Source organism: Gymnodraco acuticeps, unplaced genomic scaffold, assembly GCF_902827175.1.
Source record: "Gymnodraco acuticeps unplaced genomic scaffold, fGymAcu1.1, whole genome shotgun sequence".
NCBI lineage: Eukaryota > Metazoa > Chordata > Actinopteri > Perciformes > Bathydraconidae > Gymnodraco > Gymnodraco acuticeps.
The window spans coordinates 33,287-56,812 of NW_022991893.1; the positions used below are offsets into that span (position 1 = coordinate 33,287).

A 23,526-nucleotide genomic window follows, 5' to 3' on the forward strand; every position below is an offset into this window, starting at 1 on the left:
CACGTCACCACCGCTAAACTAAAGGAGGCTAATGTTGGGCTATAAAGGAACTACAGCACTATCACATGACTTCACGTCACCACCGCTAAGCTAAAGGAGGCTAATGTTGGGCTATAAAGGAACTACAGCACGGTCACATGACTTCACGTCACCACCGCTAAGCTAAAGGCGGCTAATGTTGGGCTATAAAGGAACTACAGCACGGTCACATGACTTCACGTCACCACCGCTAAACTAAAGGAGGCTAATGTTGGGCTATAAAGGAACTACAGCACTGTCACATGACTTCACGTAACCACCGCTAAGCTAAAGGAGGCTAATGTTGGGCTATAAAGGAACTACAGCACGGTCACATGACTTCACGTCACCACCGCTAAGCTAAAGGAGGCTAATGTTGGGCTATAAAGGAACTACAGCACGGTCACATGACTTCACGTCACCACCGCTAAGCTAAAGGAGGCTAATGTTGGGCTATAAAGGAACTACAGCACGGTCACATGACTTCACGTCACCACCGCTAAGCTAAAGGAGGCTAATGTTGGGCTATAAAGGAACTGCAGCACGGTCACATGACTTCACGTCACCACCGCTAAGCTAAAGGCGGCTAATGTTGGGCTATAAAGGAACTGCAGCACGGTCACATGACTTCACGTCACCACCGCTAAGCTAAAGGAGGCTAATGTTGGGCTATAAAGGAACTGCAGCACGGTCACATGACTTCACGTCACCACCGCTAAGCTAAAGGAGGCTAATGTTGGGCTATAAAGGAACTACAGCACGGTCACATGACTTCCCGTCACCACCGCTAAGCTAAAGGCGGCTAATGTTGGGCTATAAAGGAACTACTGCACGGTCACATGACTTCACGTCACCACCGCTAAGCTAAAGGTGGCTAATGTTGGGCTATAAAGGAACTACAGCACGGTCACATGACTTCACGTCACCACCGCTAAGCTAAAGGCGGCTAATGTTGGGCTATAAAGGAACTACAGCACGGTCACATGACTTCACGTCACCACCGCTAAGCTAAAGGTGGCTAAAGTTGGGCGGGATGACATCAAGTCGTCTCATTTGGACACTTGTTAGCAACCGCTGTTTAAAATTCACCAGTGGGGTATTTACTGACATATTTTATATATATCGTAGAACTAAATCTCTTCAGCTTGTAGTAACCACAGACCTTATTTCAAGTAGACAACCAAAAACACATTCAGTAAACCATAACTCTGCGGAAACAAAAGATAAGACTTGTGGTGCAACATTTTGGAAATACTCAAGGTGGAAACTTTCAATGGGAATAAATGGAAATGTTCACCCCTTTGCAACCCTAGATTTGACTGATAAACAACACCTTGGACAGCTCTCCAACCAAAGGGAGGAGGGGGGGAGACACACACACACACACACACACACACACACACACACACACACACACACTCACAGACACAGAGAGACACACACACACACACACACACACACACACTCACAGACACAGAGAGACACAGACACACACACTCACACACACTCACACACACACACACACACACACACACTGACACACACACACACACACACACACACACACACACACACACCAAACAACTCCTCCCTCCTCTACTACGGGTGCAGAAAACCACACACACTGTGCAGCAATGGGCAATTTACAGCACAAAAACACACCCCCCGCCATTTCTTCTCCTTTACACCTGTGGCAAGCTACACAGGTCGCCATGACAACCTCTGCAAACTAGACTGGGAATGATTGTTAGAAATGGGAGAGAGCGGGTGAGGAGAGAGAGGGGCGGCATCTACACAAAACGAAATCTCTCTGGCGTTTGCACAGGAAAATGTGTGTGTGTGTGTGTGTGTGTGTGTGTGTGTGTGTGTGTGTGTGTGTGTGTGTGTGTGTGTGTGTGTGTGTGTGTGTGTGTGTGTTTGAAGATAACCTTCTAGCTGCCTCTTATACTTATAAACTACTACTTATATAAAGAGTGGGCGATACATTCACACAAAAGCAAAGCGTTCTGTCTTAATTTCACACATTTCTAATATGAAAACTGCAAGAAAGGAACCTCTGATAAACAATTAAACGCAGGTTCATTGGAGCTTCATCATATTTGAAAACAGGTATTAAATGGCTCTCGCAATGCAACACAATAAAAACACAGAACTGTAGATCTAGGGAATTACATTTGTGTTGTAAGTGACGCTGAAAAGCTACTTTTTCCCACCCAAAAGCACCTGACTCTGAATAAAGACGTATCTGACACTTCTTCTGCAGCGTGCATCATGAAATCAAACTGCAAGGTAGCTGAAAGCATTGTTTAAGTTTAAAGGCTGAAAGACAACGCAAGAAATATGATGTCCTTTCATTACGGAGAGTTGGATTGTGAAGAGAAAAAACAAAAAGGCATACAAATCAACCCTGCATTGCTACAGGACAGTCATGAACGCCTTCTTAGTACTACAAAAGTATTTGTTTATTTCATTTATTTACATTCAAACATTTAAATCTAAACTCGAATGCTGTGCAGCTCATTTTTGAATGTCAATACCCAGCGTTTAACGCCTGCATGTGTGCACAATTGCAGATAAGCGTGAGGCTACACAGATATTTTACTACTTGTTGAATCACTGAAAACATAACAATTGCAGTGTGTGGTAAAAAAAAACATGTTTCTGTAGCATCAAATATAATAGCAAAATATTCACCAGTTAAGTCACAACATCATTTTGCACTTGAGTGCTTGTGTGTGTCTGCACAGTGTGGGGGAAGGGAACAGCAGAAAACAATGCTCTGATTGCCACACACACACACACACACACACACACACACACACACACACACACACACACACACACACACACACACACACACACACACACACACACACACACACACACACACACACACACACACACACACACACACACACACACACACACACACACACACACACACACACACACACACACACACACACACACACACACACACACACACACACACACACACACACAGAGAAAACTAAGTGGAAATAAATCTCCATTGAACAACGTGACGACCATAAATCCACAACACAGCATAATGCAATTCCTCCCTAAACAGTACAACAGTATTATGCATCATCCACACACAGTTCCACGTGTGCAGAGGTGAGTATTAGCCAATAAGAGTGGAGGAAACTCACCCAGTTGTTGCAGAGAGGTTGCCTTCACCTGTGCAGGAAGGTTCTCCGTCTGCAAGAGACTTTCATACGCTTCTTTCGCCGCTCTGTATTTCTTCTGCAGAGAGGAGAGAGTAAAACGAGCAAAACGAGAAGAGACGCAGAGTTTAGAGCCAGACAGCAGGGTTTTATGGTTCTTTCTGGACAGACACAAAGAGTCTTAAGACCTCCTCACACTCGTAATGACCAACACACACACACACACACACACACACACACGGGGGAGGGTCAGCAAAGAAGAGGACAGGCCAGACTCAACACGTCTGGAAGGGTTAAGTGTGTGTGTGTGTGTGTGTGTGTGTGTGTGTGTGTGTGTGTGTGTGTGTGTGTGTGTGTGTGTGTGTGTGTGTGTGTGTGTGTGTGTGTGGAACACCCCCTCCTCTCCTTGGTTGGAGGTCATTCGTGTCGTTTATCATCTAAATCTAGGTTCATCCATTTATTCCCATTTAAAGTCGTATCTTTTGTTTCCTCAGACATTATAGTTTGTGCTTTGTATTCACGTAGTTCTCTATATTACATATAATAACGTTGTCCAAGAATGAGTCCTAAAACCCAGGAATGAGTCAGCATTTTAGCACTTCCTGTCCAATGTTCTTGAAGTCAAAGGTTTTCTGTTTTTTGTTGTTTAGCACAAGCTGAAGAAATTTTAAAATGTGTTCTATGACATCAAATCAGTCAGGAGGTTGCTCAACGTCATCACGGCGCTTTGTGTTTTGAAACCTGATGTGGTCTGGAGGTGAGGAAAATAACCTTCTAGCTGCCTCTATACTTATATCCAGAGTAGTTAATACATTCACAAACCATTCTGTCTTAGTTCACACATTTCCAATATGAAAACGACCCAATGCAGGTTCATCGTATTAGAAAACAGGCACTCGGTAACCTCTCAGGTTTTCTCAATGTGTGTTTTGTTGTTAGCCTGACATAAAGTTTGGTGTAAACACAAGCTGGAGAGATTTTAAAGTTTTCTTCTATGACGTCAAATACGTCAATCCACTTGTGAATTTAAAAATGGAGGTTGCTGACAAGTGTCTAAATGAGACGACTAAACGTCATCACGGCGCTTTGTGTTTTGGGGAAACCTGATTCCTGATCAGTGTTTGTTTTAACTCTCCGACCTTATTGACCTTGGTTCACACACACACACACACACACACACACACACACACACACACACACACACACACACACACACACACACACACACACACACACACACACACACACACACACACACACACACACACACACACACACACACACACACACACACACACACACACACACACACACCTCTTCCTGTCTGCCCACCATAAAGACACCTCAGGGTAAACACAGACACTCAGGGACATAAATGAGGCTCTCTGAGAGGTTCCTTCCTGCCTAATGATCGTCCTGCAGACAGACGACAAACACGGATATGATCAAATATATAAATCATCAACTTAACTCCACTCAAGTAATAAGGACTAAGGAATAAGAAACTTGAACCAGTGCTGAACTTCTTCTGTCAAAGTCTTGTGTGTTTCAGGTTTCAGTCTGGCTTATTCATTTACATCTTAAAACACAATGAGATGCTTCTTTTTTTGTTTTGACTTGTGTGCATTATTACATTCAAATCAGCATGAGAGGCTATGTGTTAACACTCAATTGTGTTAAAGGTCCCATGTCATGCTTTTCTGGTTATCACCCGTCCCCTTGTGTTATGAAGGTTTGTCTGCATGTAAACGGTCTGCAGAGTCACAAACCCTCAAAGTACACCCTGCAGCGAGTAAACCTCTAACACAGAGAAGACCTGTCTCTGCTGCCCCAGAACGCCTCGTTGGACATTTCTCTTTCTCTTCCTGGGTACAGTGACGTGCCCATACCCAAATGGACCAACCCGTGGAGCCGTTACGTTACGTCCACAGAGCCGTTTCCTCACACACACACACACACACACACACACACTCAATCTTTTCTCAGCTGCAGCCCCACCGATTTCTCCTCCCTGAGACGGCGGGACGCGGCGAGACTGCAGGTGTGTGTGTGTGTGTGTTCGGGCTGTGTCTCGCTGTCTCGCAGACGGCCACTGGGCTCACAGGGGGGGGGGGGGGGGGGGGAGGAGCTCCAACAAGCCGTGTAGGACAGAGAGTGAATACACAGACTCTACAGAGATGCTGTGAGAAACCAATGTGAGTTTGGAACATTGAACAATGTGAATATATTCTAGTAGACCTCAACTATGGAATCATGATCAGTAGAAATGGCCGTGTCATGGGACCTTTAATGTTGTTTTTATAAATACTAAAAGAGCCAATTTCCCCGATTTAACCTCAAGGGCGGTCTACAATAAAGACTGAATATAACAGGTTGTTCATTAAGTGTTACAACAATAAACTGCACCCCATTTAAAAGAGAATTCGTCAAAAAAGGATTGCTTACCTGGATCTCATACAAATGAGCAATGTGGAACTGAACTGTGGAGGAAAAGCAGAAGAAAGAAAGGAATTAGAAAACTTTATTTATCCTGCGGGAATTTGGTTGGTTCATTTAGAGTAACATATAACAAAGTAAAAATATATATCAAAACACAAGAAGTAGGGTAAACATGTCTTAGAAAATATAAATAATTGTTCAAATAGTCATAAAGACATAAGTTAAGTAGAAACGTGCACATTATAAAACATAAATGTGTAAAGATTACAATAAGTCAAGAAAGGGGGTCTAGAGCAGGGGGGTCAAACTCAAACACACAGTGGGCCGGACTGGTTCAATGTTTCTTGCAGAACTTATTGAAATGAACTTATTGCACATATTAAACCTGGAACTAACAAAGCTTAAATGATTGCCTATAAAAACAACATTAAATAATCAGCTGCATTCATTTCTTACGGCTCTATCTGCAGCTTAGAGTCATTTCTTATGAGTACATTTCTCCACAGGCCAACAACAGCTTCAACAAAACTATTCCCCTCAAAGAGAAACCAAACATGCCCTGTTGTCCTGAGAGAGAAAGTGCAGAAGGAAGCATCCATTGAACTCAGTGTGCTGCTCTGTGATGCTAGCTCAGATACTTGGCATCTCTTCTTGGGAGCAAGGTCATCAATGTTTGGGCTCAGGCTCTGAGCGGAGGAGACCCTCAGGATGGAGTGAAGGTGTGAGAGCAATATACCGGAGGGCCAGATCTAATAGTTGTTAGAAATTATCCTGCGGGCCGAAATGAAATCCACCACGGGCCTGATTTGGCCCCCGGGCCTCGAGTTTGACTCATGTGCTCTAAAGCATCCTGGATATTAAAGTCGCTCCATTTAGACTAAAATATAACAAAAATAAATAAATGTATATAAGCATAAGAAGGAAGAGTAAAAATAGCCCATAAAACAGATAACAAATTGTCAAAAATATTTGTCTTAACGTAAGAAGTTTAATACAAAATGTGCACATTGTAGAATATATAACATACATGTGTATATCAGGAGATAAACAGGTCAAGAAAGAGGGACATTATATCACCCTATGGAGCTCAGTGAGAACAGATTGCAAACAGTATGGAGCGCAGATGGGAGGGGGAGTAGGACCGTATCCCCAGAGTGTGTGTGTGAGTGTGTGAGTGTCAGTTCTCTCTCCATGTACAGTCTCCTTGGCAACTCCACTCTCTGTTCGAGTCAGCAGGGGAACGGAGAGGAGAAACTGTTATGCAGAAATATTCCTGTGCCCTTTTCTGTGTGTGTGTGTGTGTGTGTGTGTGTGTGTGTGTGTGTGTGTGTGTGTGTGTGTGTGTGTGTGTGTGTGTGTGTGAGATTAACAGCTGACAGGCCGCTGCATCACATCTCTTATTGCATTACAGAGCAGCAGCATGAGGTAATTATAACCGATGGTTCTTACTTTCAGCTTTGGACAAAGTGCAGAGATTGGAGTCGATCAAAGCCAGCTGGAAATGCTGCAGAGACGAAACAAAAAAAAGCATTTTATTATAAAACCAGAACCAAAAATGTCGACTTTGACTTGGGTTGCACAATTTGAAGATAAGATTTGGAAATATAAGAGGTTATTGATGACTTTTGAAAACATTATTCACATTAAAAATACATGTCAATTTTGTTTTATACATTTTCTTAAGCATCTTTGAGCATTAGGAAAAGCGCTATAACAATCTAATGCATTATTATAATTATTATAATAAATGACCATGGTGTGATCACAGGAGCAAATCAGCACTTAAGTATTACGTTTGTAGAAAACCTGGACTTCTCCGTAGTTCAACAATACTTCATTCATACATGTTCACATATTTCATCTTTATCAAACATTGCGCTTTCTGCTATTGGATATTGCACTTATCCATATTGCCATTTCACAAACATGTAGAATCATTAATCAGCTTTTTTTGGCATAATCCACTGTCTGCATGTTCCTGTTACTAATAGTAAAACAAAAGTGACAGCAGGATCAAAATAAGCATCACTTAATTCCCGCTGAATGCCGTGACGCTTGCTGAGAAATCAGGGCTTTCCTACCATATAAACCATGAATGAAACCTGCTTAACGGAGTAACATGAAGGGACACTAAGAACCCTTACATATTCTCCTCTCTGCAACAATCATCCCTCTCCCCTCCCTCGAGTCAAATCAGGCGACACACTCCTCAAACCGAGACGCTTAAATCCAGCGGTTGCATCTGATCCCATCGTGTGAAATGAGGACAGTTGCCGGGTAGAACAGATGTCTGCAGAGGCTGTGAAGGCGTGGCTTCGACCAGCTCATATCACAATACAACACAAAGGGGCTTTATTGGCATGAGCGCATTTTAAACATAGGATTGCCAAAGCATTTTGCACAACAGAACTAAAAGAAACACTAAACATTAATGTCAACAATACATACAAAAAACACGAAACATACTGTATGTACCAACTACGTGCAAATAAAACAAAATATATATGTATGACTCGTTCCTCTCCTGACCCAACTTGCAAGCTGCAATACAACTCCATTACCTCCTCCATATGTTGGCATAGTTGCAATGAACAGCTATTGTCATTATCCATTGCTACTTCTCTAGAAATGTGAGTGAAAACTGTCCATATTAGTTCCCTAAGTCCAAGCTGATGTCTTTAAATATCTTATTTTGTCAATCCAAGGCTCAAAGATAATCATTTAATAGGAAGTCAACTGAGAAACGCAGGAATTTGAGGTCGTAAAACAGCATTTTTTAACACTCATGACTTAAAAAATGTATGTTTTATCTAAATAGTATTAGTAAGTCTATCCACGTATCGATTATTGACCAATCGTTGCAGCGCTAATGCTCACATGGTGCCGAGCGGTAGTGCTGCACGATTAATCGAAAAAAGATCGTGATCTCGATTCAGACACCTGTGCGATCTCATTTCTAAATTACGGCGATCCTGTGACGTCATGCTGATTTCTTTTTACATTTTTTATTATTTTGCTTCTGAATAATACCAACTTGTAATGTCAATCATACTTAAACGATGTAAAGCAAATATACTCTATACATTTAACATTCAAGTACCATGATCGCATGCAATGGTTCTGTCTCTCCTCCTCTCACGCAGTGTGAACGCTGCAGCCACTCGTGTTGCTGTATGATGTCCTTTTGTTGTTTATGTTTGTATGTCTTCTTGTGGAACCTACTGCTGCAGAAAAAGAGATCATTGATCTCAATGGGATTTTACCTGGATAAATAAAGGTTTTGAATTTAATTGAAGCCAGTTTTTGCAGAAGGAATAAGCAACCAGGTCGATGAAAACAAGCGCTGAGCACTTTAAACCTATATATGTCGGGTCGGCTATTTGAAAATAACCTACAAGCTCACAACCGCAACAACCATTATTACTTACTGCCAAGCCGCTTCACAGAAAGATAAGCCCAATGTGGCTTATCATAAGTATACCTGGCAACACTCACTGACTGCAGCACGTGAGGGCAGGAGCCGGCAGTATGTTCACAGAAGCGTTAGCATTAGCACTGATTAGCAAAGAGTGACGAGAGCGACTAGTAGTACAAGAAAAACAGAAATGAGTGACGAGGAGGTCGAGGACAATGACAACAACACCGATGAAAATCCCGGTGGCGACTCTGGCGAGAGTGAGAGGGAAGTTGTGCTTGAGCCGAAAAAAGGACCACATTCATCCAGTGTGTGGAACTTTTTTGGATTTGATCCTGATGATGACTTACAAAAAGTCGTCCACTGTAAGCATTGTTCTCGCATCGTCGCAACGACGTCCGGTAACACCACAAACCTATTAAATCACCTGCAACGTCACCATAAAATACAGTATGCTTTAGCAAAGAAGGACAACCCGGAAAAAAAATCAAACCCCCAGACAACGACGCAAACATCCATAAGTCAAACGTTATTCAACGGAACACCATATGCACACAGCTCACGAAGGCACAAAGAGATAACGAACGCCATCACCTTTTACTTGGCTAAGGATATGGCATCAATAAATACAGTTCAAAATGAAGGGTTACAAATTCTATTGTTTACGTTCAGCACTCAGGCAGCAGCAATATCTTTCTTTTAGTTACTGTATGTTTTGTTACCAGAGAGACTTGGATTTAAGTCAAGCACTTTGATGTTGATGGTGTCTGTTTAAAGCCACAATAGTTGGCTCCAGGTGCCACATTTTGAATGTAGGAATGTTTGTTCAGTATTCAGCAACTACAGACTAAAGTCAAAGTTATGTTTTTGTTACAAGAGAGACAAATGTTGTCTGTTTAAATTCATTGTACTCACGTGACGTCTAAGAGTAAGAGTGCAATACATATTTTCATTGAAACGATGAGAATCGTGTGAGAATCGTGATCTCAATTCTTATGGAGGAAAATCGTGATTCACATTTGAGCAAGAATCGTGCAGCACTACTGAGCGGACAGTATTCTGACCTCATGTTTCATTGTAGTGCATCAGAAGATACTCCTACAAGCACCTGATCTGATGAAGTCGATTTTAATGTCAGAAAAAAGTCAAAACGTCCATCTCAGTTTCTAAAAGTCCAAGGTGTTGCTTTTAAATGTCCCGCCAAAAGCCAAAGATATTAACTTTGATGGGATGTATCGCGGATACAAGCGGCCGAGATGGGTTTTCTCCGCAGGGTGGCTGGTGTCTCCCTTAGGGATAAGGTGAGAAGTTCGGTCATCAGGGAGGGACTCGGAGTTGAGCCGCTCCTCCTTCGCGTCGAAAGGAGCCAGTTGAGGTGGTTCGGGCACCTAGTTAGGATGCCACCTGGGCGCCTCCCTAGGGAGGTGTTCCAGGCACGTCCTGCTGGGAAGAGACCAAGGGGTAGACCTAGGACCAGGTGGAGGGATTATATCTCTTCGCTGGCCTGGGAGCGCCTTGGGACCCCCCAGTCAGAGCTGGTTGATGTGGGGAAAGGAACGTTTGGGGCTCTCTGCTGGAACTGCTACCCGACCACGGATAAGCGGGAGAAGATGGATGGATGGGATGTATAAAGAAATAAGGAGGAGAGCCCAGTATCTGAGAGGCTGGAAAGAGCATTTCATGACATCAAAAACGCAGATCAATTGATTCTCCAATTAGTCAGCTATCATTTCACTAATCCAATGTTCTCCAATGTTGACATGGAACTAAGTCACCATGATCCTGACCACAGGAACTGCAGACGGAAATGAACCGAAAGCATAGTCCTTGTTTAGGAAAGACAGCGTAGTGTTTCAGAGTGTTGCATCAGAAATGTGCAGAGCAGATAAAGATACTCCAACAAGCACCTGAACGGATAGAGCAGGAAGACTGTCTTAAGGCCCGGACACACCAAGCTGACACCAAAGACACAGACGGACCCTCCGACTGTTGTGTCGCCTCACGTCTCTGCGTCTTGGCCATGTGTCGCACTGGAACACACCGCAAAGACTTCAGCCAAGCAGCACGTACGAGCTGCGCATGCGTGAGTGGCAATACCTCTCCTTACCAGCAGGCGGCGGTAGTGTGTATTCGTCATTCAAAAGAGGCAACAACCGGAAGACAGACTGCGTGATAACCGAGAGAAGAAGAACAGACTGCGTGACATAAACAAACAACAAATAGCGTTCCATTTTCACTCTCCAGCGAGAAGCTCACGGGGCTTTCCCGAACCTGAGTCGAGAGCTGGAGGTAAATGAAATCTCACATTTGCCTTCTTAATAGTTTGTTTGGGTCCCTCACTTCCATTTCGCTTCTCATGCACTGATTCTCTAAGCTGAACAGCCAATCGGAGTGATTTATTTTGCCGACAGCCTTTGGCCGATTACCCACCGATTCGACATGTTGAATCGGTGGGTTTTCGGCTGAAAAGACACGACGGTGCGGGACACACCAATCTGAGTAGGGCGACAGGACGCTCATCGACGGCCAAAATCGGCTTGGTGTGTCCGTGCCTTTAAGCGATGAATTGTACTCCAGAAAATGCCAGAAAAAAGCTAAAAATGTCTATTTCAGTTTCTTAAAGTCCAAGGTGATGTCTTCAAATATCTAGTTGAGTCAGTCCAATGCCAAAGATGTTCACTTTAATGGGTTGTATAAAGAATCAAGGGGGAAATCCCTGTATTTGAGAGGCTGCATGTTTGCAATAAACAATTTATAATAATCAATTCTCCAAGTAGTCGGCTATTATTTGTGTTAAGCGATGAATGGTAATCCATAACATGTCAGATAATAGGGAAATATGTGCATCTCCGTTTCTTAAAGTCCAACGTGGTGTCTTTAAATATCTAGTTGTGTCCAAAACAGAAAGATATTCACTTTAATGATACCAAACAGAAAAGCACGACAATTTAGGGGCCGTTTCTTATATTTTCGAAATATTTAAAAAATACCTGAAATATGTTTTTCTGTCAATAAACTAATTGTTAAGTTGATTAATCGTTGCAGCTCTAATGTTGACATATCTATAAGACACCTCATGTCTAACCTCATGTTACATTTAGGTGCTTTTAAAGTGTGCAGAGCCGATTTAGACACTCGTACAAAACACCTGAGGATAATCGGTCCGCACGATTTCAGAAAAAGATAAGTAACGAATCCATTCAGATCCTACCGTAAAAACCACACATTCAGATTACATTCAAATTCAATGTTAACGCATAGTGGAACATGTTAAAATCCTAGCGCGGTGTCTGCTCCTGTTAATGTGCAACGGGAGTCCTCAGGTGGATCCAAGGTGACTGGTTGTGTTGCAGCTAATAAAAGCTGGAGCGTGACAGACACACACACAGTTAAAAAAGGCACCGGCAGACACGTTCTCTCTCCATCTGGGTCAGTCAAAAACTCACAGCTCTGCATCACATCCTGCAAAGTGCACAGGACTCGAGTGAATGCAGCTCAGAGGCAGAGAACAGACTGTCCTGCAAGGACAGAACAATTCAGAGAAGAAGAAACAGAATCGCTTCAAGCCACATATCAATAGGCAGAAGGGGCAGAAGGGGCACACACACACACACACACACTGCAAACACACACACCTCACTTAAAATAGACTCCTTTTATGCTATGAACATCATGCCTAAATGTCACAGCACGTGCACACACACACACACACACACACACACACACACAGAATGCATTACCTATATTTCAGGCACATCCTCCTGTAGATCTGCTATCCTTCCCGTCCTTGTCTTTCACACTTGCCACCAGGCAGATAATGCAGTAGGATTGTCAGCTTGGCATTCCTCCCTCCTTCCTTCCTTCCCTCCCTCCCTCCTCATGTCTCGCCTCCCTCTCTCTTTCCTGCTATCGCTATCCTTCTCTCTCTCTTCTATCCTGGTGTCACTGATTACTATTCAGCAGACGGCTACAGTGGAGAGTGCAGAGAGAGATGACAAAACCTCAAAGCTGTACACACACACATCGACACACACACACTATCTCACCTCCTTCCTCAGCTCAAAGCTCTGCAGAGACAGCCGACTCATCACCTTACCGACACACACACACACACACTGCTTTCTCCTTCTCCTATTGGCTAAACCACCAGTCGTTGGAAGAATGGAGCGAGTGTCAGATGTAGAGATGAAACAGTTATTCTATTGATGGCTCTTCAACTATATGGTCATTTAAGTTGTTTTTTTAAAGCAAGAAAGTGAATGCATGGATTGAAAAGACATTTAAAGACATCACCTTGGACTTTAAGGAAACTGGAATGGACTTTTTCTGATTAATCTAGAAATGAATTGGCGTGATGAATGTCAAATCTGAAACTGCTTAAGTCTGGCCATCACTAGTCTCTTCCTCTATCCAATGTGCTCTAAAGGATCAATGAGGAGGAAGCACTTTGAAACCAGCATCCTTCATAGAAATAACTTTCTCTTCCTTTCAACGCTCATCGACATCATCTGTAGAAAACTGTCTCCAACAATTTCCTGTTTTCCTTTCCCTTCTCTCTCCTACCTTTATTCAATCTCTGCTCCCCTAACACACACACACACACTCACTCCCTGTAGAGAAGTGGGGCAGCCATGTGTGTGTGTGTGTGTGTGTGTGTGTGTGTGTGTGTGTGTGTGTGTGTGTGTGTGTGTGTGTGTGTGCGTGTGTGTGTGTGTGTGTCTGGCAGTGATCCAGACTGAAGAGGGAGGGGCTCCTCTGAGATAAAGTGAGGACGTGCAGCACGTGCAGCTCAATACTGAACCACCAAATGCTTTAATTCCACACACACACACACACACACACACACACACGATATTGGAAAAAACTGACATTGAGTTAATTTGCCTACTTAATATCGCAAGTCCTAAACAAAATAGTATTAAAAAATAAAAATCGCACGTATATATCGATATATCGTGCAGCCCTAGCACACACACAACTATAATAGCTTTGCAATGACGAATATAATACATATGCCTAGCTCTCCATCATCAACTAGTTCAAGAAATCTCAAGTTAGGAAGCATTCAGTTTAGTTTCGACTAATTTAATCGAATGAATTACTTCCCTCGAGTCAGAAAAGAAGCAATCATTAATTGAATTGTATTCATTGAGAAATCTGCACTGCCTTGGTACCGCAGTGATGAGTCCACATTCGATTTAAGACCAGGTTACACGGTCAAAACTCACACATAGCAAAGCTTTTCAAAGTGAAGTTTACTAAAGGAAGACACAGCATTAGTCCTATATCACTATATCCATATATTAGACATGTTCATTATACGGCTTTAGTTGAATACTCGATTCTGATTGGTCGATTCAGAACATGTGACACGTTAATACAGTACAGTAAGGACTATAATGACCGTTGCTAAGGAGGATCAAGACCGAGAAAGGCAAAGAGGGTAAAAGACAGAGCGATGGACGTCAGATAAATCACCAGAAGAAGACAGACAGGAAGTGAACACTAACAGGAACACGGTATGGGCTCTGTAGTGTTTAAAGGACTTGTTAGTGGATCAGAAACTGTGAACAGACAGTTTGGACAGTTACAGGAAACCTCGATAAGTGCTGCCGTTTCAGCCGTTCATACACCGTGGAGCGGAGTTCTTTTTTCTTCGCGGAAGAAATACGATGATTTTTAAAGTCAATAAAATCATTTAAATTAATATTGGGAGTCGATTCGGTAGTTTGTTTAGTATCTGGCCGTGTAATAAGCGGGATGTGCAGCGAGGCGGACATTATGGGGAAAAGAACACCTGATTTGCTGCACATTACTCCTTGCATTTTGCCCAGCCCTATCTGCAACTCCCACTGTTATATAGATTTAAGGCAGCGCTACAGTCGGAACATTGCATACGCTTTCACAGTGACGTTCACTAAGGGAAGACACAGCACTAGTCCTTGTGACGAAGGTAACTTGGGGACGGCTTCGGGCCTTGTAACATTGCACATATGGTTTGGTTTGGGGGTGTTCACCTGGTGCCCTGTGTTGTCTCCTCCCCCCCTCACCTGTGTCTAACTGCTGATTAGTGTGTGGGTATTTAGGCTCTGTTTCCCTGTGTGTGTGGTAGTGTGTGTGAGATCCTGGTGATCTCACGTGAACAGCAGATTGAGGCTGTGTCATATGTGTGTGAGTAATAAATGCCCACACCGGTTGTATTTTGGACGTTCTGCCTCTGCCTCCTTGCTTGGTCGGGCCGCTCAACGGTCAGCTTCACAGTCCTATATCACATTATCCACATATTAGACTTGTATTTATATATACTGTTGGGGAAATGTTTTCCAAGGCCCATAACTGTGACCCAGTGTATCAGTTCTGTCCGGACTGAGCACAGGCACCTGTAGCCTTGGTGCTGTGCTCTCAGTGTTCTGTCTCCCTGCTCCTGCCTGCTGGCGTCAGCTGATAGAGGTGTTATGATTCTATCTGTTATGCAGCATGTTGATGATTCTCTCTGAACTAAACACACGGGTCTGGGGGTAGAGTTCTTCAGATTTGACGTGGCAACTCTACCGTGTAGGGGTGTAACGGTTCACAGAAGTCACGGTTCGGTACGGGTTCAGTACAACAAGGAAAAGCAAAGAAAAGTCCCAAATGCATAATTTTTTTTTTTCCTGTTATTTATTTGTAACAGTAGTGCAAGTTTTGGTATGAAATAAGGAACTCTAACATTTGGAATCATTAACTGTATTACACAGTTAAAAACAAACCACACACAGTAACACTCACACCAATGGCCATATTATTTATAATGGCTGTCAAACTAAAAGGTTAAATAAGCTGAACAGCTAAAAAGAATGTCTTGAACATATTAAAATAAATAATAAGAAAATAAAATCTGTACCTTTCGGAGCAATGTCTAACATGTGTAATTAACTTGTGAGTGTGAGGCCATTATCCCTAAATAAAGCTTTACTCTATTTTCAAGTTGTTCTTCAAAAAGATGAGTTTGTCTACGTTGTCAGCAGTGAGGGCAGATCTGATGGCGGTAACTACGTCACCTGCCGTCGAGAAAACCCTCTCGCTGGGACTGAGACTGACTCGGATGTGATTGAGCATGTTTGACGTGTTACCACTAGCATACCGCACCGCTGTCGAACAACGCCGACACACCGTCCTCGTGCGATCCACAACTCGCACCCCATCATTGTTGTAGTCCACAGGGAACCCGAAATGTTCCCACACCTGATTCAAAAGAAGCAGGTGGGTCTTCTAGCTCCTGTGTGTTGTGTGAACTCGCCGTAGCTACTAACTGTTCTTCTTCATGTATTGTGTTAGTTTTGTTGTGTTTTGTTCTTCATTGGTTATTTACGGGCGGCTGGCTTTTAGGCGCAATACTGCCCCCTGGATTATATATAGTGTAATGCTGCCCTGAGTGACAGACTTTTTTCCCACTCGTAAACAAAAGCCGTATTCGCCGTGTGACTGCATGTGCCGAACCGTGACGTCTGAACCGTGACGGTACGGGACGAATACGGATACCGTTACACCCCTACTACCGTGTGGTCAGACCGTGGCCCGTGACATGTCGTGTGAATTCTCCGGCCGAAGCTCCAAATAAACCGTCAGTGTTTGCCATCAAAGCTCCAGCTCTCCTCGTGTCTCTCTGAGTCCTGACTACTATTGCTTCAGAAGTTTCCCCCACACATATCTCCATCTCTTTATTTAACCAGGTAAAAGTTGATTAAAATCTATTTTTCAAGAGCGACATGGCCAAGAGGGCAGCATGAACAACGTTACAACAAATGAACACCAAACAAAGGACAAACAGCGGTGGTAAAACACACATGTATGTTGCCCAGCCCTATCTGCAACCCTCACTATTATGCATAATACACATTCCTGTGACTAAACGTCTGTAGTAGGACAAAGGCTCAGGATCAGATATCATTGAAGGGAGTCGTGACTCTCCGACAACAGACAGCGGCTCCATCTCAAAGCTTTTATCAGTGTCTGAGCAGCTGCAGCTCACAGGTGTCCGCAGACAGAGGATCCTCCAGCCTTTTGTTCCTCTGAGGATCAGAGAGGAAGGAAGGATCGTCTCTGACCCCACAGCAGCTTTAAGGAGAGGAAACTGATCCCCTGATGATGCCGGTATCACTGCCTTCGAAGAGAGGAGGAAGAGGAAGAGAGGAGTGCGTTTCTTCTACATTCAACCACAGATTTCTGACGACTTCATCCGAGTATAAAGAGTCTACAGGACAGGAGTGTTAGGTAGGGGTGCAACAACTAATCGTTAACTCCGTTTCTAATATGCAATAAGACTACAAAATGTGTCTATGATGTATTTTCTATCTTTCCAATCCAGACGAGATCTCTCTCCCCGTCTGTGTGCGAGGGGGCGGGGCGGTTTACACACACGCAGCTGCTACATGCAGCAACACACACCCGGCTGCTACATGCAGCAACACACACCCGGCTGCTACATGCATGCAACACACACCCGGCTGCTACATGCAGCAACACACACACACTGCGGAGATGGCAGAGAGAGCGCACTCCGAGGTGTGGTTACATTTTACCCGTGTCGATGCGGACAATCCTCGTTGCCAAAAGTGCAATAAGAGTTTAGCATGTGAGGGCGGTAACACGAGCAATTTGTCTAAACATTTATCAAAAGTGCTCCACATCCAGACGGAGGAATGCGCCGGGTTCAACTGTCTTTCTAGCAGCTCTGTAGCCCCGTCCACGAGTAACGTTTCCACGTCAGGTGTTATGCTAGCAGCAACACACGGATTTAACTACATTATACATTGCTCGTGTTACCGCCCTTACACCTCCTCCGACAGGCCTTTGGGTCGTCGGAGGAGGTGAGTTAGTGGCTGTCTTTTTTATTGGTGTTTTGTCGTATGTTTTATCCTAAGTATTACCTGCTGCTGTTTTATGCCTTTTATTCTACATGTTATAGTTGTACTTTGAATTGTGTCCTGTGTACTGTACTGTAAAGCACTTTGTACATCCGTGTTGAGAAGGGTGCTATATAAATAAAGTTTTACTTACTTATACAAACATGGGTTAATGATCAGATGTAACTGAGTTATTTATTTTGTTAAAGTTTCAGCGATTCTGTTTACAGTTCTGTCTTCAGATTATTTAATACCATTTATTAAAACATTGTTGTTTCTTTTGATGTGAAATATTATGTATTTAATTTAAATAAAAAGCATTGTTAGTTTTGTTCACAATTTGTTAAGTTAGTTTACCGTTTTTTTTCCAAAAGAACCGATAAGAGTACCGTTAAAAGACCGGATCGATAAGCGCTATAAAAGTAGTAGTACCGTTAAAACCTTAACGATCCGAATAATCGTTTCATTAATCGATTATCAAATTAGTCGTTTGTTGCAGCCCTAGTATTAAGAGAATAATGGAAGATATATGCTGGGTAAAAGTACTTGTTCACGGCAGCACAACATGCAAATTAAGCATTGAAGATAAAGGGGTTTCTGGTTAGTGTGCACACTTTAAAGTTGTAATGGTTTCCCTGGTCAGTCACAAAAGCAAGGTCATCATTTTTGGTAAATTAGCTGTGCTTATAAAGAGCTTTTCTTAGTCGTTGTGACTACTGACTTCACACACCCATTCATTCATGAGGAAGCCTCCAAAATAGTCTCATGAGGAAAAACTTTCACACACACACTGATTGGTGGACGACAACTATACATCCAAAGCCACAGCTCTCTGTTAGTGGATCAATCAGTAAATAATAAAAGGAGATGCTGTAATACTACTACTAAGGGTTGCATCACAATTGGATAATAGTAATATCCAGATTGCAGAAGGCACAACATTGCATTGACGCTTATACATTTTATTATACGGACATCTTAAGAAATCTTTGTTTTGCACAGATCCGGCAAAAATGATCCATCTCTCCAATATCGTTAAACATATCACAATATCAGCCAAAATAATAACAAAAACTGTGCATTTTCCCCTATAAATACCGTAGGAAGAGTAATCTTTCACACACACACACACACACACACACACACACACACACACACACACACACACACACACACACCACACACACACACACACACACACACACACACACCACACACACACCACACACACACACACACACCACACACACACACACACACACACACACACACACACACACACCACACACACAACACACACACACACACACACACACACACCACACACACACACACACACACACACACACACACACACACACACACACACACACACACACACACACTTCAGGGGACATTACATTGACTTACATGCATTTCCTGGAGACTTATCCTAACCTTAACCATAACCAACACATGCCTAACCCTAACCTAACATCTCCCCTGCAGATGGGTGATTTTGAATTCCCTTCTCTGCGGGTGTGTCCCTGGGACGGGGAGATCTGCTTTTTAACATACTCTGCCGCTGTTCTGTGGTCCAGCTCCGCTCTGCACTTTTTAACCACTCTTTTGAAAGGGTCTTGTCCTCACGGAGCTTTTACAATGCTTTTAAAAGGGTTTTTATAAGGTTTATGTTTACGGAGGTTTTTAATGTTTTTTTAAACACCTATTTACCTCCGGAGCCCTGCACTCTTCCCCAACCTGACCCTAAACCTAACCAAGTCTTCACCCTACAATTAATGATTCCCCTCATGGAGACCTCCAATTTGTCCCCATAAGGGAGGCGAGTCCCCACACGTGACTGTGTAAACAGATTTAGGTCCCCACAAGTATAGTAATGCTAGGCCACACACACACACACACACACATACACACACACGAAAACAAACACAGGATATGATGATGAAAGTGAACTCTTATCAGGGCCTCTGTGACCCGACCGTGACCTGAACCAAAAACACACACCACGACTCCCATTTCATTCATATCATTTAAAACCCGTTACTCTTGACAAATACTGCTGGAGACAATGTTGCTATGTTATTAAATGATCATGTCTTTTGGAGAGAGACACATAATGCCTTACAAGATATTTTCAAATGTCATGTGCCCATGGAGAGTAAGACTTTGTTTGTTGGAGTCATACCTCAAGAATGGACTAAAAAAGACAAATATGTATTAAATCTGTTGCTGGTGGCGAATACAAAAAAAAGCTCTTTTAAAGGTCACCTATCATGCTATCTTTAGGCAATAGCATGGGTCTCAGATATATAAAAATATATAAAAAACATGTCTATGAAGTGCTTTGCTCAAAATACCAAACAGGTCTCCCATTCTAGCCACGCCTCATATCGCTCTATTTCACTTCCTGTTTCAAAAGTGCTGATTTTGTGTATAAAGCTTTAAAAAAAAAAATGATAAAAAAAAAGGAGTTAGATTCTACCGTGATGAAACTCCATATCATGGATTATCAAGGATTCTCTCTGAAACAGTTTGGAGCTCAAAGGCTTTCTCTCTTGCCGGTTATACCACAAGGTGAGTTCCTTTTTACTTCCTGCTTCTTCACACACATGCTCTCCAGTACAGGTTAGCTCTGAGTGTTAGCGATGCTAATGTAAACACCGACCATATTACGTCCAAAACAGTCGGGCATTGTTTCTGATAGCAACGTTTCTGATTGGGTCGTGGGTCCACATTTCAGATATTACGTCATATCAGACGCAAATCTGGATCAGCTCCGTTGTTCCCCGTTTTTAGAGATTTGGGTACGGAGGGAAAAGAGAGAGGGTTTTATTTCCTGACGCTGCGTGAGTTCCCCGACACACCGGGGACACATATATGTATAGAAGACATAAAAAAGCGCATTTTGCATGATAGGTCCCCTTTAAAATGAAGTGGTTATCACCAGATAGCCCAACTCTAAACGCATGGATGGACATTTACAAAATGGAGAGGATAAAATCATCTGTCAATCACAAACTGGAACTATTTGATGGAGAGAGTGCACTGATTTCGTAAAACTTCATAGTCCAGATGTTATTCGTACAAACGTTTGATTTTACTGTGAAGTCCTGATCACTCCCTAATGTTCGTACTTTTTACTGTTTTTATATTATTTTTCTAGAAAAAGAAAAAGGCATTTCCGACAGACAAACTTAAGATGTACAATAACTATGTCTTTGAAAAAACACTGTAATTGTTCGCTGCCAAATGTCAATAAAACATATATTACAAAAGAATAAATAAAACCCTTTACTCTTACCTTTAAGCTGGACTCGTAGTTTGTATTGACTTTAAACATGAGTCCCAGTCTCAGATGGATCTCTTTAGATCTGGAGAAGCTGGGGTCGATGTAAAGAACCTCCTGGAACGCCTTGATCGACCTGGAAAGTACACAGAAACAGAGAGCGTTTAGTCAAAAGAGAACTCAAATATTGAAGTCAACGGTAACTGCGATACTGAAACTAATCCCTCTTGTTGCAGGTACATCACTTCCTTGACTCATTCTTCTACCACAGACAAAACGACTTTTACTCAGAGGGGGTTTCACAAGCATCCACCAGACAAACTCACAATATGACTCAACATTTCAATATTGACATTTAGGCTATGACTGCGACAAGGTGTCAGATATTAAGATATCTAAGCAGGACTAGAGCTTTGCATTCATCACATTGACTATAATCCAACATAATGGCACTACTTTTTGTGCAGTCTGATACCTCATTCACACCAACGCAACTCCGGATCAAGCTCCGTGCTAGAGCTTTTCAGGTTCAGAACCGGTTCTTCGGTTTAGCTCCGGCTCTTTTCACACCGCCCAGAGTCCGACTGGTGCTGCGTCATTGCGTCATCGTTTGAGTCATGACGTAACCGTTTGCGTGCCTGCTTCATAAAGCCAAACCGCGCGGAAACCCCTCACAGCGACACAGACAACAACAACAACAACAACAACAATGGCCGATTGTGCTCCAGCTTCCTCTACCTCTTCGGCAGACCGGATTCCCAGCAGGTAGCTGGTCTCTTCAGTGGACCACTGCTGCTTGTTACGTTTCTCCATCGTTGTGTACAAACTGGATAAAGCGCTGGCTTTTTGTTGTTGTTCAGGAGTTGATCCCGCCCCTGCCCCCGCCTCGACGTAAGCGTGACGTATGCGGTGCTTTTGCTCTAGCCGGACAATTTGTTGGTGCTTGAAACGAACCGGATTCCGGAGCCAAGAGGCTGCTCCGCTGCGGTGTGAACAGGAAAACCCAGTGCTTTTCAAGCTCCAGCTCCGAACCGGCCCTGAAACACCGTTGGTGTGAATGAGGTATTAGCTCGTCTGCTGTACTGTTAGCTAGTAAAGCAAAATGCATATATAAATGTGAGTTTGGCTGCATGTCTCCAGGAAGAATACCTAATGCCAGAACTTATGGAGACCTTTATAAAAAGATACTAGAGCAGTGTTTTTGGAAGTCCAAACGGTATCATAAAACCTAATTGTAACACTTGAGCTTCTGGATATGTTCTGCATGAAAGAAATAAATACATAAATACTATCACAAGCTAAGGTAACATTCACATTTTGCATATTGATATTTAGGCTGTGTCAGATATTAAAAGAATATAAGTAAGTGCATTAAAGCAGAGTGAAATCCCATTTTGAGTCAATCCCCAGAGGAGCTTTGAGAAGTTTTCTACAGCCCTCCACTTTAAAATATAATATGTATTAGGGCTGCAACAAACGACTAATTTGATAATCGATTAATCTGTTGATTATTTATACGATTAATCGGATAAAAAACACGCCCACATTTTTTCTTCATTATTTTATTCAGAAAACTGCATTTCCAAATTGACAACATCAACACAAATGTAGGCCATAAAACATATGCAAAAGCTATACAACAGCTTATGTCGCTTTAGGTTGCTCGAACAAAAACAATGTTCTTTCAAATGATCAACAATGATAACTAACCTAACTAATGGACCTGAGCCGTTATAAAGAACACATTATAACAAATGATACAAAATTAAATTGTGATTCACAAAAAGTGTTAACAGGCTTTGCTACAACTAATAGGTAGATTGTCTCGAGTGTCACGATACCAACATTTTGGTTTCGATACCAAGTCAAGAATTGCGATTCCGAATTATTTTTCGATTTCTTAAAAAAGGGGAAACAGTCATAAATGTAATTATTGTGCTTTATCTCACACCAGAACCAGAACACAAACTTTTAAACAATGAGAACAATAAATTAAATAAATGACTAGAATTTGTATTAAATACAATTAAGCATCATCTATAAACAACTTTTTTGTTTTTCGCTTCTGGCGTCTTTTTTGTCAACAAGCCGAGGCGCAGCGGCAGTTACACTCCCACTTGCAGCCATGCTTCTCACATGCTCTGGCAGCTAGCGCGTGCACGAGTAAGGGGAGGGACTTAGAGCGTGTTTGAGAGGGGAGGCACTTAGAGCGTGCTTGAGAGGGGCGGGACTTAGAGCGTGCATGAGAGGGGAGGGACTTAGAGCGTCCTTGAGAGGGGAGGCACTTAGAGCGTG

General features: G+C 42.7%; 1 protein-coding gene across 1 annotated transcript in view; it reads right to left on the minus strand.

The window, feature by feature from the left end:
* Positions 1–21,367, minus strand: part of LOC117535509 (lysine-specific demethylase 6A-like) — a gene marked incomplete at its 5' end in the record, with an annotated part of 54,364 nt that extends 32,997 nt beyond the window's left edge. The window contains 4 exon segments of the mRNA XM_034200003.1: positions 3,192–3,285; positions 5,652–5,686; positions 7,095–7,149; positions 21,247–21,367. Coding sequence (XP_034055894.1) covers positions 3,192–3,285; positions 5,652–5,686; positions 7,095–7,149; positions 21,247–21,367 — 305 coding nt within the window.
* Between the last annotated feature and the right edge of the window lie 2,159 nt (positions 21,368–23,526).